At 48.7% G+C, this 14,853-nt stretch overlaps 1 protein-coding gene across 1 annotated transcript; it reads left to right on the top strand.

The window, feature by feature from the left end:
* Positions 1 to 1,781: 1,781 nt before the first annotated feature.
* LOC142558351 (endothelin-converting enzyme 1-like) lies at positions 1,782 to 14,836 on the top strand. The gene is made up of 2 exons (XM_075670496.1): positions 1,782 to 2,173; positions 13,117 to 14,836. Exons 1-2 carry the CDS (start codon positions 1,782 to 1,784, stop codon positions 14,834 to 14,836), a joined length of 2,112 nt encoding a protein of 703 aa, XP_075526611.1.
* Positions 14,837 to 14,853: the final 17 nt, after the last annotated feature.

Here is a 14,853-nt window from a genome sequence, read left to right as displayed (position 1 = left end):
TTTTGTAAGCCTAATTTCGATTTAGGGCCTGAATTTGTTAAAAATATTTTCAGAAATTCGAAAGCTTGAAAGAAAATAGAAGCACGAAGTTCAGAAATTAATGGCTCTCCATCAAAATATATCCTGTGTCTGTAAGCGGCATCCATTGGATTACTTAAAGCGAAAAAAATTCAATATGTCAATTTATATATTACGTGAATTCGTTACATTGTGTACAAGGATTCTGCAAAAGCTGTATTTCCATATTACTAAATTTTCTGAGATACATGTGTAACATATCATTTCTGTTCGCTTTATATTTACTATTAGATGGAATTCACAGAATTGTGATATCATTTTTATTGCTGAGCTACAGAGTTGTAAACTTCATAGTTTTGTTTTCTGAAAATGTGCGATTTTTGCCAGAATTCCAAATGAACAGTCACTAGAAGTTAAGTTTTTCTTTTATATGCAACAAACCTCGTCAAATTTGGTGAAGTGGTTGCCGAGAAAAACGAATTCTCCTTTTGCATCTATTTAGATAGCAAGCCCTACCTAAAGCTTCCTGTTCTTTGGCTGGGATTGCCGCGAATACCTGTGGGGGTGGCGTCTAGAGAAATAAGGTCGGGGAAAGCGGTAGTACGACGGGACTGAACAACCGGGATTAGCTGACGAGTGAGCATGGTTCAACGGCCGCTGCAACGACATTGTAAGACCTTGAAAGTCCCCTTACCAGGGACCACCGTAAATTTCGATCATATATGGGACGATTCAAAGCGTCGGGTAGGCAGCATTTCGCCGCAAGAATTTTTGAAATTGATCCATTATAATGTAAGGATGTAATGTTATAGTGTAATGCTCAATGTAATTAAGAAAGTCTAGTTAGGGCGCTCAGCGCGCGGCTAATTACCGTCACCTAGAGAAATATGTAGATAACGTTGAGCGAAGGGGAGATGGAGAAACGAGGCGAAGCGTCGCGGAGAAGGAAGGTAGGCGGATGCGCGCTGGGTTGACCTCCTCCGGCAGCTGATACCAGTTTTCTTTGCGATGCCTGCGTCGTGGGTTCGTCGAGTGGTAACGTCGTCCTCGAGCGTCGTACGGTACGCGTGCGAGCGAAAGCGTGCGACGCTGAGCCGAAGATGACGGCTCAATTTTGCGCGCGAAAGGGGAGGAAGCGCGTCGTATTTTGTCGTGCGCATTGTACCATGGCACCGGGGGAGGGGATGCAGCGGGGGCGTCTACTTCGGACGCGCGCAGTCGCGCGCGCTTTATTGTGAGAGCGATCTGCTTTGGGGGCACAGTCTAGGTGGGCCGGCAGCTGGTAGCTTTGCATGCGTCGTCTTCTCGCCGCTGAGTTTGCGTTGAAGCGATAGACAGCACCAAGGTCGCTTCGCTGGCCCCTGCTTCGGCGATTCCTCCCGCCAGCGTTTTGACAGCCAGTGCCCACGGTCGTTTAGTACGGACACTTGCTGTTTGCCTGTGCGTGCTGACACCATGCTAGACCAATGAAATAGCTAGCGCACGTTTATAACCGGGCGTTCTACTCCGGCGGCTGCTGCGTATGGTGCGGCCGTGCGAGCCCGATCTTGAATACGATCTGGGATGTGAACCGTGTAGGCGTCACGGCGCCCCTATATGGCCGATGGCGTCGTGTGCACCCATACGCTTGCGCGTCACCCGCGATCACGAAGTGAAACGTCACTGCAACTTCTTTTATAATTTATTTCGTTGACCGCCTTGGCTAAGATTTGCAAGGACAAACGGCACCGCGACAACAGGGCTGATCCGAGCCCCTTTGTAACATGCCTTCACTCGCCGCGCTGAAGCAAGCGGCCAGCGGACCGTCGGCGGGACCGCAGCAGCTGCTGGTCATCGCGGCCGCAGCCGCGGCAGCCTCGCTACTCTTCCTGGTGGTGTCCGCGCTGTTGCTCGTGCTGCTCAGGCGCGCTTCCAGCTCGGAGGACGGGACCGACGGCTCGGACCCCTGCGGAGGCCGCCCCGACTGCCGCCAGCACAGAGCGCTGATCACGTCGCGCGTCAACCGCAGCATAGACCCGTGCCTCGACTTCAGCGCGCACGTCTGTTCGGCGTGGTCGCCGCCGGGCGCGCTGTTCCGCGAGTTTGCCTCCACCCAGGACGACGTCGTGCTCTCCTGGGCGCGACAGTTTCCAGACATCCTCGAGGCCGGCTCCAGGTGAGCCATTCGAAGTTTTCTTCTTTTTTTTTTGCACAAATGAATGGCGCCAAACAGACGCGGAGCGAGAAACAAGTCCAACAACGAGCGGTACCATTGCGTTTTACGGTGCGTGTTCTCATTGCGCCGTTTATTTTATCCAGAAATATAGGACACACCAACTATATCAAACCAAGACTCTGCTTAAGTTATTCGTGTTCTGTCGTCGATTATTGAACAAGAAGGGTCGAAACGAAAAATCGAGCCAGTAATATTGAGTTAACCCAAATAATCAGGTGCTTTTACTACAATAAACAGCAATTCGCAACGGCAATATTCCACTGTTTGAACGTGGTGAACCTATTTCTTCAGCAGTTCAACATGTTCCTTCCGAAGTGTCATGAATGCAATTTCGACAGCCCAGAGCTGCTCTTCTGGGCATTCGCTGAGCAGTATAGCGTCCCACTGCTCAGGGTTTTCGATTTTGTCATTTTGGTTTATGCTGTGTCTGATATTGTTTGGAGCTGATGGGCATGCCCATATAATGCGATGAACATCTGCAATTAGTGTATTGCATGTCTTACACCGGGCTCAGTATGTTTCTAGGTGTATTCGGTGCATGGGTAGTGATGTCGGGAAGGTGCTTGTTTGTAGAAGTCTCCATGCAGGGGCTTGGTCTTTGTTCAATTATTTGTCAGGAGGATGATTATAGCGAGCATTTCGATAGTATTCTATGATTTCTCCGTAAGTAGACGTTTGTTCGTATTGGGATACTGTTCTTTCTTAGTCTGGTTCTGGGGGGCGTATCTCTGTTTGGGTTTCTTCGAGGATTTGTCGTCTGGAGAGAAATAAGCGACGCAAGCGACTCTCTCGGTTGGTACTTGCTCGGGCAGCGTCGTGCGCAGTGTTGTTCCCAATTAGCCCTGAATGATCTGGTGTCCAGATCAGCCAAACAGTTCTTCTGCGGGTGAGATGTATTCCGAATCCGGCATGTTTGAAGTGCTATGAGTCCCGTTATGTGTTTAATTAAGACTGCTTTGGAGTCAGTGTCAATGCATAATGCAGTGTTTCATGCGTATGCTAAAGCTATTGCAGCCTCTTCCCTTTCTTCTGGGTGTTTGGTACGCTTGGAGCTCGTTGTCGTGATATCCATTTTTGTACCCGTAACAACTACCAGGGCCATGGCTGGTTATGACAGATACATTGCAGCATCAATCTAGGCCACTTGTTCAGTGTCGTTGAGAACTTTGTTGAATCTTTGAGTTCTTGCTTTCCGTCGCTCTTCATTAAGGTGCATCTTCTCTGGGGTGGAGGCATTATAAAGGCGTTCCTGATGTCCGGCGGAATATATTCCTTTCCGTCAATTCGCGCCTGGTATTGTACTACCAACTTGTTTAGTATTGTCTATCCTGATTTCGTGTGCGTTACGCGATCGTAGTTTGAGGTTCTCTGTGTTTCGACAATTTCATGCAATGTACTGTGTAATCCTAGGCCTGTTAGCTTTTCGTTTGCTGTGCTTGGAGGAAGGTGTAATGCTCGTTTTGATGCTTTTTTATCATGTCAATCAAGTGTTTCTCGGTACGCGCAGAGTTTGGGAATGGCGTACTACACGCTATACGGTAGATGATAAAGGCTTGCAGCAGTCGAATGATATTGCTATCTTTCATGCCCGTGTGTCTGGTAGCAATTCTAGAAATAAGCCGGCATGCCTGTGCCGTCTATGTCTCTAAGCGTTAGATTGTTGTGGCTTTTCTTGGTTACTTTGTATGTACAATCCTAGTACCCTTAGGCATGAGACCTGGGGTACGCACCCGCCGTGGTTGCTCAGTGGCTATGGTGTTGGGCTGCTGAGCACGAGGTCGCGGGATCGAATCCCGGCCACGGCGGCCGCATTTCGATGGGGGCGAAATGCGAAAACACCCGTGTGCTTAGATTTAGGTGCACGTTAAAGAACCCCAGGTGGTCAAAATTTCCGGAGTCCTCCACTACGGCGTGCCTCATAATCAGAAAGTGGTTTTGGCACGTAAAACCCCAAATATTGATTGGGGTACGGGTATACCTTTGATTTCCAACGCACATCGTTCTTGGTTAGAGGCTTGCGATTTTCTTTGATATTTTGGTTTGATCCGTAGGAGCTCAAACTTCTCCGGGGAACAAGAGGGTTGTCTCCACTCTATGTATGTCGTGCTTCCATTTATTGCGTCCTGCAGGATCTCCTGGATTTTCACCATCGCCGCCACCCGTCACTCATAGTGTTATTTCATCCGCATATAAGCTGTGGTGCAGGTGCCGGTTGTACTCGAGTCTTCTCGGAAGCCCAGTGAGTGAGAATCAAAGAGATTCATTGGAGAAAAGCGCAAACCGTGCGTGCCTAGTATTCTTAGTCCGCGTCAAGGAATTGGTTCGAACAGAGGCACCTACCCAGTCCCGCATCTGCAGTGACCCATGTCGGCGTTAAAGAGCTTCATTGAAAAGTGGCACGTACGCTCATATTGCCACATTCTCAGTGGCCCAAGTTGGTCTGATTGTTAGTTTCAAGCCATGTTACTTTGGCACAGCCGCCGAATAGGCTACCGATCCGACCACAACCTGCCCATTGATCCAGATAGGGGGGGGGGGGGGGGGGGAATGGTTAATATAGATAGAGAACCCCCGAAAAGTGCATGAAGTACCCAAAAAAATGCTAACGCTTTAAAAGCATACCGCAGCAAATATTGGTCACAGGGTGAGGCACGTGTGTGCTGCAACAAAACTGTAAACCACTCGGCACATCACAATGGAATGCCAAGATGTTCACCCAGCGACATCTGCAGGCAATGTCCTCCTCCAGAAAGCGTTAGGATTCAAAGGGGGTGGGAGGACTAACTGGTCAGCAGTCGAGGTAAGTGAGATATGTTCAAAACAATGCTGGGAAAGAAAGCAGGGAAGAGATTGACAGAACCGGAGTCGTTGAAAGCGTAAGGTGTGAAATGGCAATCGAGAACCTGATGGCGAGCGCGAACATCGAGATAGGATAGGCAATCTGCTAGACAGCAATAGAGGCAGTGAAACCTGATCAGATCAGGAAGACTAGGAGAATAGAAAGGGAATGTCAATAAACATCATCATCATCGGGCCTAATACAATTTATAAAGCTTCCTATGGCGGGTGGCAGTGGCTGTTGCACGCTGGTCGCAGGCCTCGCCGACGATTATGACAACGCAGTTGTGCACGTAAGGCAGGAGATGCTGTAGAGTGAACAGCATTGCCGTCGGGTGCTTCTTTGCTGCCTTACCGCTGACTGATCGAGGCTCACCGATGCGCTAGAATCAGCCGGGCTTGATGAATCAAGACCGTGTGCCCTGCGCATCTGGTCCCTTGCGCTTCTCTTGAGATCTCTTGCGATGGTGTCTTGTGGTGGTAACTTGCGCATCTTGCTGTGTCTTGCATATACGAGCAACTATTTGAAGGAAGTGAGGCCTCCTTCACTTCCTTCAGCGAGGCCTCACTAAGTGCGGGGCCAGCAGCCATGAATTCGGCCACTGACTGCATTGGAATTCTAGCATATGACGGGCCCGGACGGTTTTTCCTGCTGCGATCCGTGGACATATCGGGTTCCTTGAGTGCTAACACCTCAAGTACTAAAGTTTCTGGTGCCTTCATGTGCTCCGGCGTTGATGAATTCGGGAGCTGCTTCACCGACTGCTGTGGTTGGAAAGTGGTCGCGGTCTCTAAAAGGGATGGTGTAGTGTCGGATGCCGATGCGGAGACCGAGACCCGTGGTGAAAAAAACGGCTCGCATTCGCGATCTACCCCGGACCAGACTGCGAGCCAGCCTCCGAAAACCTTGCTGTTTGCAGCTGCAGCGGCGAGATCTTGCAGCTCCCGAGCTTCACTGGGTTCACCAAGTCTACATTTTTATTTATTTATTTATTTATTTATTTATCACAGTACCCACAGTGCCAGTTTGGCATTACAGTGGAGGGGGGGGAGAAGTACATATATAATTGACAAAAAGTAGTTAATATAGAATACATGGGAAAAAAGTTACATATCAGGGCAAATCGCCGACACAACAAAAATATGAAAAAAAAGAAGCAGAGCATAACCGTACATGCGCGAAGTGAAACAAAGCGGTTCTGTTGACGCAAGCACAAAGTACAGAGAAAAAAAATTGGAAGTCATACGGCTGAAGCAAAGGCATCACTTGAAGATAGCGATACAACATTGCTGGGCAACCTGTTCCACTCACTGACCGTCTTAGGAAAAAAATAACATCTTAAAAAGCTCCGTTCTACATCTATACTCTTTAATCTTAAGTGGGTGATAGCGCCTGCCAGAAGTGTACTCCGGTGGCCTTATGTAGCTATCACGATTGAGGCCGGTTTTAGAATGATATATATTGTGCAAAAATTTTAATCTGAATGTTTTTCTACGATTTTGAAGTGTATTCCAGCCTAATGTTTCTTTTGTTTGGGATGCGCTTAAATACCGAGTATAATTTTGAACCACGAAACGGGCTGCTAAGCTTTGTACTCTTTCTAGTTTCTTTGTCTGTCGCAGTCCACGGGTCCCAGATAGTACAAGCATATTCCAGTATTGGTCTTATGTTAGTCTTGTAAAGCAGGTTCCTTGTTTCTAAAGGAAAGCATTTCGCATTTCTACGTAGCATAGCAAGAACTCTACAGGCCTTAGCAATTATATAGTTAACATGACGGTGCCAGCATGGTTGAGGGGTCCAGTACACCCCAAGGTATTTATATTCACACACGGATGCAAGATCTGTCCCGTTAATGCTATATGTATATGCATTTGGGGATCTTTGTCTCGTAAAGCACATCTGCACAGTTTTATCAAGATTTATAGTCATGCCCCATTTATCACACCACTCTGCAACCTTGTCTAAATCCTTCTGTAGTTCATTATAACCATCGGGACCTTTCATAACGCGATACAAAACGCAGTCATCCGCAAACAATCGGATGAAAGGTGATAGGCCAACGGTAATGTCATTCATGTATAACAAAAACAATAGCGGACCCAAAACTGAACCTTGAGGCACCCCCGATGACGCATCAATACCATGCGACAGCTTACCTCCAACGACTACGTGTTGTGTCCTACAATTTAAGTATTCTTTTACCCATTCAACAGCCGTTTTATTTATGTTGTACTACGACAATTTTTCAAGCAGCAAAGAATGGGGCACTAGGTCAAAAGCCTTCCTGAAATCTAAAAAGATGCAATTTACTCAGCCTCCTTTGTCAAGAGTGGATGCTAGGTCGTGCGTTAGTTCTGTAAGCTGAGTAATACAAGAAAAACCACATCGAAATGCGTGTTGCTGAGGGATCAACAAGCAAAACAAATTTAAGTGAGTCATGATAGTGCTAAAAAGTACATGCTCAAAGATCTTGCAAGGTACGCTAGTCAAGGACACCGTTCGATAATTAAACACAGGTTTTCGAGGTCCTGACTTCGGAATAAGAACAACATTGGCAATTTTCCAGTCTGTAGGCAACATTCCGCATGTCAAGGACTTGGCAAAGAGCACATAAAGGTATTTAGACAACGGGCCTGCACAAGCGGAAAGCAGATAGTTTGGCAAGTCATCGGGACCGCTGGCACTAGTGGTACTTAAACGCTCAAGTTGTAGTTGAATGCCCCTCCTGTCCAAGACGATGTCATTCATTGGTTCCCCTCCGATAAGCCCGCAGTGAAACATTGAATCAATATTAGTTGGGCGCGCAGAAAAAACAGAACTGAAGAACGAGCTAAAACATTCTGCCTTATCTAGGCTATCATGCACAAGAGTCTTATTGTGTTCGAGTACAGGAATTGACACTTCGTCTTTTCTATTCTTCTTGATAAACCACCAGAATTCTCTAGGGTTACTTTTTAACTTAGAATGAAAAGAAGCATAAAAAATACCTTCCGCGTGTGAAATTGTGGAATTCGCCTCATTTGAAGCTTGTTGCAATCGTTGCTTTTTCTGCGGTGTCGGCTTCTTCCTGTACGCCTTCTATACTTGATTTTTTTTCCCAGTGCCCTACGAACTTCCCTTGTGAACCACGGCTTACTTCTACCTCGCCTTGCTGTCATTATCCATGACGGGACGAATTGGTCACTCAACTCGAAAAGCTTCTTTTTAAGTAAACACCGCAATTTGTCTACGTTAAGCGACTCTGACAATGTTTCAAATACGCCGTGATACAAGTCGAGTGCCGACGAGATTTCTTCGACTTGTGCCTTTCGGTAGCTGTATATCCGTCTACCTGCGCTATTAGCGACTTTAATGTACTCCAATTTCAGTTTGCACAAAACAGCGTTATGGTCACTTATGCCTAGCAAGATCAGCACAGGTTGCGTATTCACAGGCAAATTAGTAAAAAAATAAGTTTAATACATTGCTTCCACGAGTAGGTTGGCACACCAACTGCGATAGTGCAAATGAGTTGTGTAACTTCATCAATTCCTTTGCTGACGCACTAGACGCATTAGGTATTGTCGCATTTTGCAAGCAATTAGTTTCGGGTAAATTAAAATCACCACTGATCACTAAGCAGTCATGATTTGTCACTCCTACATCTTCCACTAGCTTAGTTAAAACCTGTACCTTACTGCCAGGAGGCCTGTAAAAGGAACAGGCCACCAGTGATTTTCCATTTTTCAAACGAAGTTGCACCCAGACAGCCTCAGTAGAATCATCTAACTTGCGTAACATCTGCGAGTGTATATATTGATCAACGAGAATGAACACACCACCTCCGTGACAGTCTCTATCTTTTCTATAGCTAACGTAGTTGCTAGGAAAGACATCACAATCCCTATCGTTACCATCTAACCACGATTTAGTTCCCAAAATTATAGATGGTTTACTCATGTCAACCAAGTTAAAAAATTCATCTGTTTTGTTTCGGAGGCTTCTGCAGTTAACGATAAGGAGCGATAACAACGCGCCTTTCTCTCGGCTTTGTCAAACTCGCACAACCTTCTCCATGAATTCGTCATAAACATACTTCATTTTATGCAAGTAGAGTACGTCAGGCTTTACGTACCCTTTATCTGCCTCAGATTGATGTTCCTTCGCATGTTCAAGAAGCATTTTCCTTTTCTTTCGTAATGGCTCAGAAAAATCTTCCGAAATGGAAATTATTGTACCTTTCAATTTCTTCGTCGCCAGGAGAACTTTCTGTTTGTCCTTATATGTACGAAATTCGGCAATTATAGGGCGTTGCTTGTGAGCGTTAAATTTGCCAAGTCGGTGTGCCCTTTCTATTTCCACCTCGCTGACTTGTAATACTGAAGTGCACAGATTGACAACACGCTCTTCAGATTTTCTGTGTGGTTCCCGCGCGTCATCTCCGTCGACGCCAAAAAAAAAAAATTAAGTTACACCGCCGACTACGGTTTTCAAGATCGTCCACCTTGTGTACCAACGATGCTAAATTAGCCTGGAAGGAATCACAGTTCGACTTATACTCTGCAACGCTACTGCGTAATTCTTCGAACCTGTCAATGGTTGCTTCAATCTTGGTCATACGCTTGTCTGCTTGGCATTTTTCAATAGCGGTTAGCTTCTGCTTGATTTCATTTTGGCCATCCAAGAGTTGCTGCAGTATCGTGTCACCGGGCCCAGGGTTTAGTTCAACGTCGCCGCATAACAACAACAGCAGGAAGTAAAATGCAGCGCGACGAAGCAGCAAAAAGTGAGTCTTCCTTCTACGAGAAGGTCGCCTGGCCCCTGATCGCGAACATACGCTCGCGAAAAGCACAGGGGGTGAAACCGGCAAGGCAAAAACACACTGCGAACATATATCATCTGAACCAACCTGCATGAAGAGCAGCAAAGACGTGAATGGCACAGCCATAGTAGTGCCGGTTTCACGCCCCCAATCCAGACTGAAGCTCGCCGCCTTTGGTGCATGGAAGTGGTGCTTGCTAACAGCCCATGGTAGCTCGACCCGAGTTGCGGAACGTCCAAAAGCAGTGGCACTGCAGTATTCCTCGGTGATGTTGCAGTCAGTGTTTTCTAACACAGTGTCAGCTGCGCATGACGGGTTGGTAACTTGCGGCGAAGGCCCTTGAACGATGTACACTTCGGTGATGACGGGGCAGCGGCTCTTAAGCGAGCCAGCACCAACTTGCATGAAGAGCAGCAAAGACGTGAAGGGCACAGCCATAGGAGTGCCGGTTTCACGCATTCATAATGATAACAGCGCGAACAAAGCGACGACGGAGTGAAAGAACACGGGATAGCGCCCGACCTGTGTCCCTTCACTCCGTCGTCGTTTTGTTCGCGCTGTCACCATTATGAATGTATACCAACTCGCGTTTATGGCTTGTGGTGGAGCCGAAGGAGTTTGATTGTGATGCGCTGCCCGTTGGGGGGGTGTAAGGGTTGTAGGTCGTAGGGAGGAACTTGGGAGGAACTAGGCCTACAGGGTTAATTTTCAGATATTTACAGTAGAACAAGATACATTCGACAGTCTAGCGTGACTCCCAAATGGAGCCCGCAAGACGAAGCATACAACATGCGAGCACGAGGCTCCAAACACATTGCTTCTCGAGCACGAGCACACAGCTCACGAGTACGATCACAGAGCACCCACTAGCAGCGACAAACAGCTGCTTATAAACACTCCATGTTTCCTGGATCCCTAGGTGAGGGAAACGTTCGAGTCAGCGTAGCCCGCCCGCCTTTAAGGGAAGGGAGGAGGGGGTTTACACACACACATTCCGCACAGGTTTCAGTGCCTCCTCCGAGGTGAGGCGGCCTTCGCAGAACTCGGGGCTTACGTCTTGAAAGGCGCGTCTTATTCTCCGAGCTGACCCCCGCAGCGTGACCGCCGGTTTTCCATTGTCTTGCGCCTCTAAATTCCAGAGCTGTCTTTCTCCTGTAGTCGCCACCAGAGCCAGCAGACTGTGACGGATCCTGGGGCCCACGTACAGCAGAGCGCCCTTTTGTTAGGGCAGCTCTTCTTGCTGCAGAGAGACCCTGAAGATCCGTCAAATCAACCGACAGTACACGGGGCGCCAAACGTGGCCATCCCTCCTGCCGTAGTCTCCAGTTCTCCGAAGGAAGTTCATGGTCGGTTAGCGCTGTCGTCCTCGCTGGTTCTCTGAAGGGCGCCACCACCGCGGGTCGATCGAAGCACGTGCAGCGGGCTGAAATAGCTTTGCAGAGCAGTACCCCTGCAGGCCGATCCTAAGAGGGGACGACACGGGAGAGGTGGTCTTAATGTGCGTCCTACTGTTTGGGATGGAGCCAATGGCGACATCCGGTGAGCCGACCTCTGCGGCGGACCCCTCTGTCGGAGGGCTGCAAGGTTACTGGTTGCAGTGTCGAAGCTGTAGCTCCCGGAGCGCCGTCCGTAGAATCGCGCTGGTCTGACTCACCGCAGGCATAAGATAGGCGGCCGAAAACAGCTGTCTGAGCTGCACTCCTATCAGGCCAGGACCCCTGCTTGATACCTTCGTAGTTTTCCTATGCCTAGGCCAAGTATTTACTTCCTCTTCACACTGATATTTGCAGTATAAAAAGCCTCATATTTGTATGGTGCATGGTTCTATCCCGGAGGCAATGCAATTTAGTGTCAATGCGCGGCAAACTTTGTTGTCTAATTAAAGGGCCAAGTAATGCTTCTTAGGGCCGTTACTGTGTATAAATCCTATTATGGTGCTCTTCATGGACCGGAGCTGTTCTGCTGTTTCTTTTCTGTGTTTTTGAAGCTGAAAAAGGTTTTACTTTGTAATGTTCTTCAAGCACTCTCAAAGTCCATAGAATACCCGTGCAATCCCGGGGTCTGTGACATTCGTCTCACACTAATGCCTTACACCCCGATCTTCACGTGAACCGCGCCTGCTGGTAGTGCAGGTAAGTAGTTAAGTCTCAGCCACTTGTAACCATTCGCATGTCCATTAATTTTGGACATTGCCAGTTTGGTAATCTGTTTAACTTACCGCAATTTGCCTGCATAATTCAATGAAAAGCATGTTTTAAAAATGTATTTCAATAGATCTGCTGAATTTGTGTAATGCCCCTTTTGTAATGCCTTCGGGCCTTTAAGGCGATAATTAATGAAATGAAATGAATTTCAACAAACTTCGGTTAGCAACGTCACCTGAATATAGCGAAATTATCGATGGCACTTAATCATAAGTTCCCTTTTGTACCAAAGCCATGTTCTCGTTGACCGAAACAATGCAATAACGTAGCAGGGAAGTTACATATAAGCGCCGCTAATGCGCATGCTTTTAGAAAGAAGTACCCTTCGACGCTGCTTAATGAAAGTTGTTGAAATTTGGCCAACCTTATGATTATTTTTTTAAATGCTGCCAACAGAGTTACTGTGGTGCACAAAGACGGTGCAAGTGCTGCTTTTGCACACTTCTAACTCCGGCGACGGCAATATTTCTCACTACCTTCACCCACCCAGAATTTTCTGTGCACCAGGATGCCTGGCACTTTCCCCCCTTCCCCCCTCACCTTAGAAAAATTCGTGGTACATTGCAGGGCTCACTGAAATGTACCATGAATTTTCGACAGATGGCTGAAGCGGCAATATCAAGAATACCTGGGTACGTTAATGAGAGTCAACGATGTAAACAGTGAGACGAGAAATGACACTAGCTTACACGATGTTGTCGGTTAAGTGTGCTCAGAGGACTTATGCTCTTGAATTGACAGTTGATGACCATGAGAGCAAACTAGAACTGTTTATTCGTTACTTAAGCATCAGTAGTCATCAAAGCTTCTTGTTTGGTTAGAACAAGAAAATCACCTATACTGCAAAGATTAACGCGATAAAAAGCAATCGCGTTTGATTCAAATGCAAAGGGGCAGTTGTTAATTCATAATATAGTGAGCAAGAGCACATTAAATGAATGCGATGAAGCACCAGAGACGTAAAGCTATTTTCCGACTTCAGTAGCAAAAAAAGAAAACGAAAAGTGTTCGCTGGCACGACTATTATGCTTGTTCGCAGGAGCCTGCCCACTGGCTACAAGGCCACCGCCTTGTATTATAAGTGCATGGAGAATACTACGCATGACGTCGCCGCGGCTGCTACGAGAGAGCTGCATCAGTTCATGGCTGATCGAGGCATACCGTGGCCCGAAGAACCTGCCTCGCCGAGCACCGCTCCTTTGGGCGTCCTGTTTGATCTGGCGGTCAATTGGCAGCTACCGCTCTGGTTCACCGCTCACTTGTTCCCTGTACCGGGTAGCCAGAGTCGGGCCGTTGTGCTGACGCCCAGCGGCTTGACTCTCTCCTGGGCGAAACATCACCAGGAGATCCTGGACAAAGGAGCCTTCGTTGCTTACTACACGGCCTTCGTCGACGCTCTAGCATTAGCTGACGACGTCGTTTACCAGGACACAGAGAGCATCAGGAAGGTCGCCCACGTCGAAAGCACCATCCTGCAGGAACTCGCGAGCGCGGAGAAAGCCCGGATTCCCCGAACAGCGTCATGGCAGTTCCCGCTTCGTGAAGCGACCCACCACACGCCCAGCATCCCCTCCGAACAGTGGCTGAGCGAAATAAGCAAGAACTTTGACGTCGCGCCAGCCGTAACCGGCACCGATCTCTTGATAGCTGCCAACGGCGTGTTTCTCAAATCGGTGGACTCGGTATTCGCGCACTACGGCGAGAGGGAGCTTCTGTCGCACCTGGCCTGGTTTTTCGTGCAGCTGCTCGCTCCCGTGGCCGACCCGCGCCTGCTGGTAGTCAGGTACGGGAGCGAAGAGCGCGCCAACGCTCACAGGCCGCTCTTCTGCGCCGTCCACGTAGAAACAGTGTTCCGGGTCCTCATCATCTCCCTGTACGCTGTTCCGCGCTTCTCGGCGAGCTTGAGGAACAACGTCGATGCGCTCCTGCGCGACATCCGCCACACCGCGGCCGAAAGGCTGAGCTCCTTGCCTTGGCTCGACGAGACCTCCAAGATGCGCGGCCGCGTCAAGCTGGAGCGGATGAAGACTACGCTGTGGCCCGCGACGGTGCTTTTGGAAGAGTCGGGACTGGTCCACTTGTGCCGGGACTTTGCTTGGTCGAACGCGTCCACCTTTTTCGCAGCTTGGGTGAAAAGCCACCGTGCCCTGCAGCAGCTGGTCCGGGCCGAAAAGTTCGACATCGGCATGCCTGCGAACCTCGCACTGCCGCTTCTGGAGTACGACTACATCCGGAACGACGTGCGGGTGTCCATGCAGTCTCTATCGAGGCCCGTCTACTACGGCCATGGAACCATCGCCATGTTCTACGGTGGTCTTGGTTTTCTGTACGCCAAGGAAGTGATGAAGGCGTTGGACAGCGAAGGTTCGCGAAGGGATTACCGGGGTGTCCTAACCGATGACCCGTGGATGTCTTCTACATGGCGTGACGCCTTGATGGATCCCGAAGGATGCCTTGAAGGAGCCTCGGCGGGCGGCTACTTTCCGGAGATCCCGGCCTTGGAAATATCCTACGCGTCGCTGGAAAGCGCGTTCGACGTTTCGGCGACTTCGATGAACGACCGAATCGGGGAGAGGCGCCTGTTTTTTCTGACGTTCTGCTACTTCCTGTGCAGTCGCTCGGGCTTCGAACAACACCCAGTTGCGGGCGGTGACTGCAACAAAGCCGTCTCCAATTTTGCGCCCTTCGCGGAGACGTTCAGTTGCCCGTCCGGTTCCGGCATGCGGCCTAAAAAGCGCTGTTTCTTTTTTGGCCCTTAAGCAGTAGCGGTCTGCTT

The sequence above is a fragment of the Dermacentor variabilis genome, chromosome 9, assembly GCF_050947875.1.
Source record: "Dermacentor variabilis isolate Ectoservices chromosome 9, ASM5094787v1, whole genome shotgun sequence".
NCBI lineage: Eukaryota > Metazoa > Arthropoda > Arachnida > Ixodida > Ixodidae > Dermacentor > Dermacentor variabilis.
Note: the sequence above shows the minus strand (reverse complement) of the source record. Positions and strands in the feature narration are given on the sequence as shown.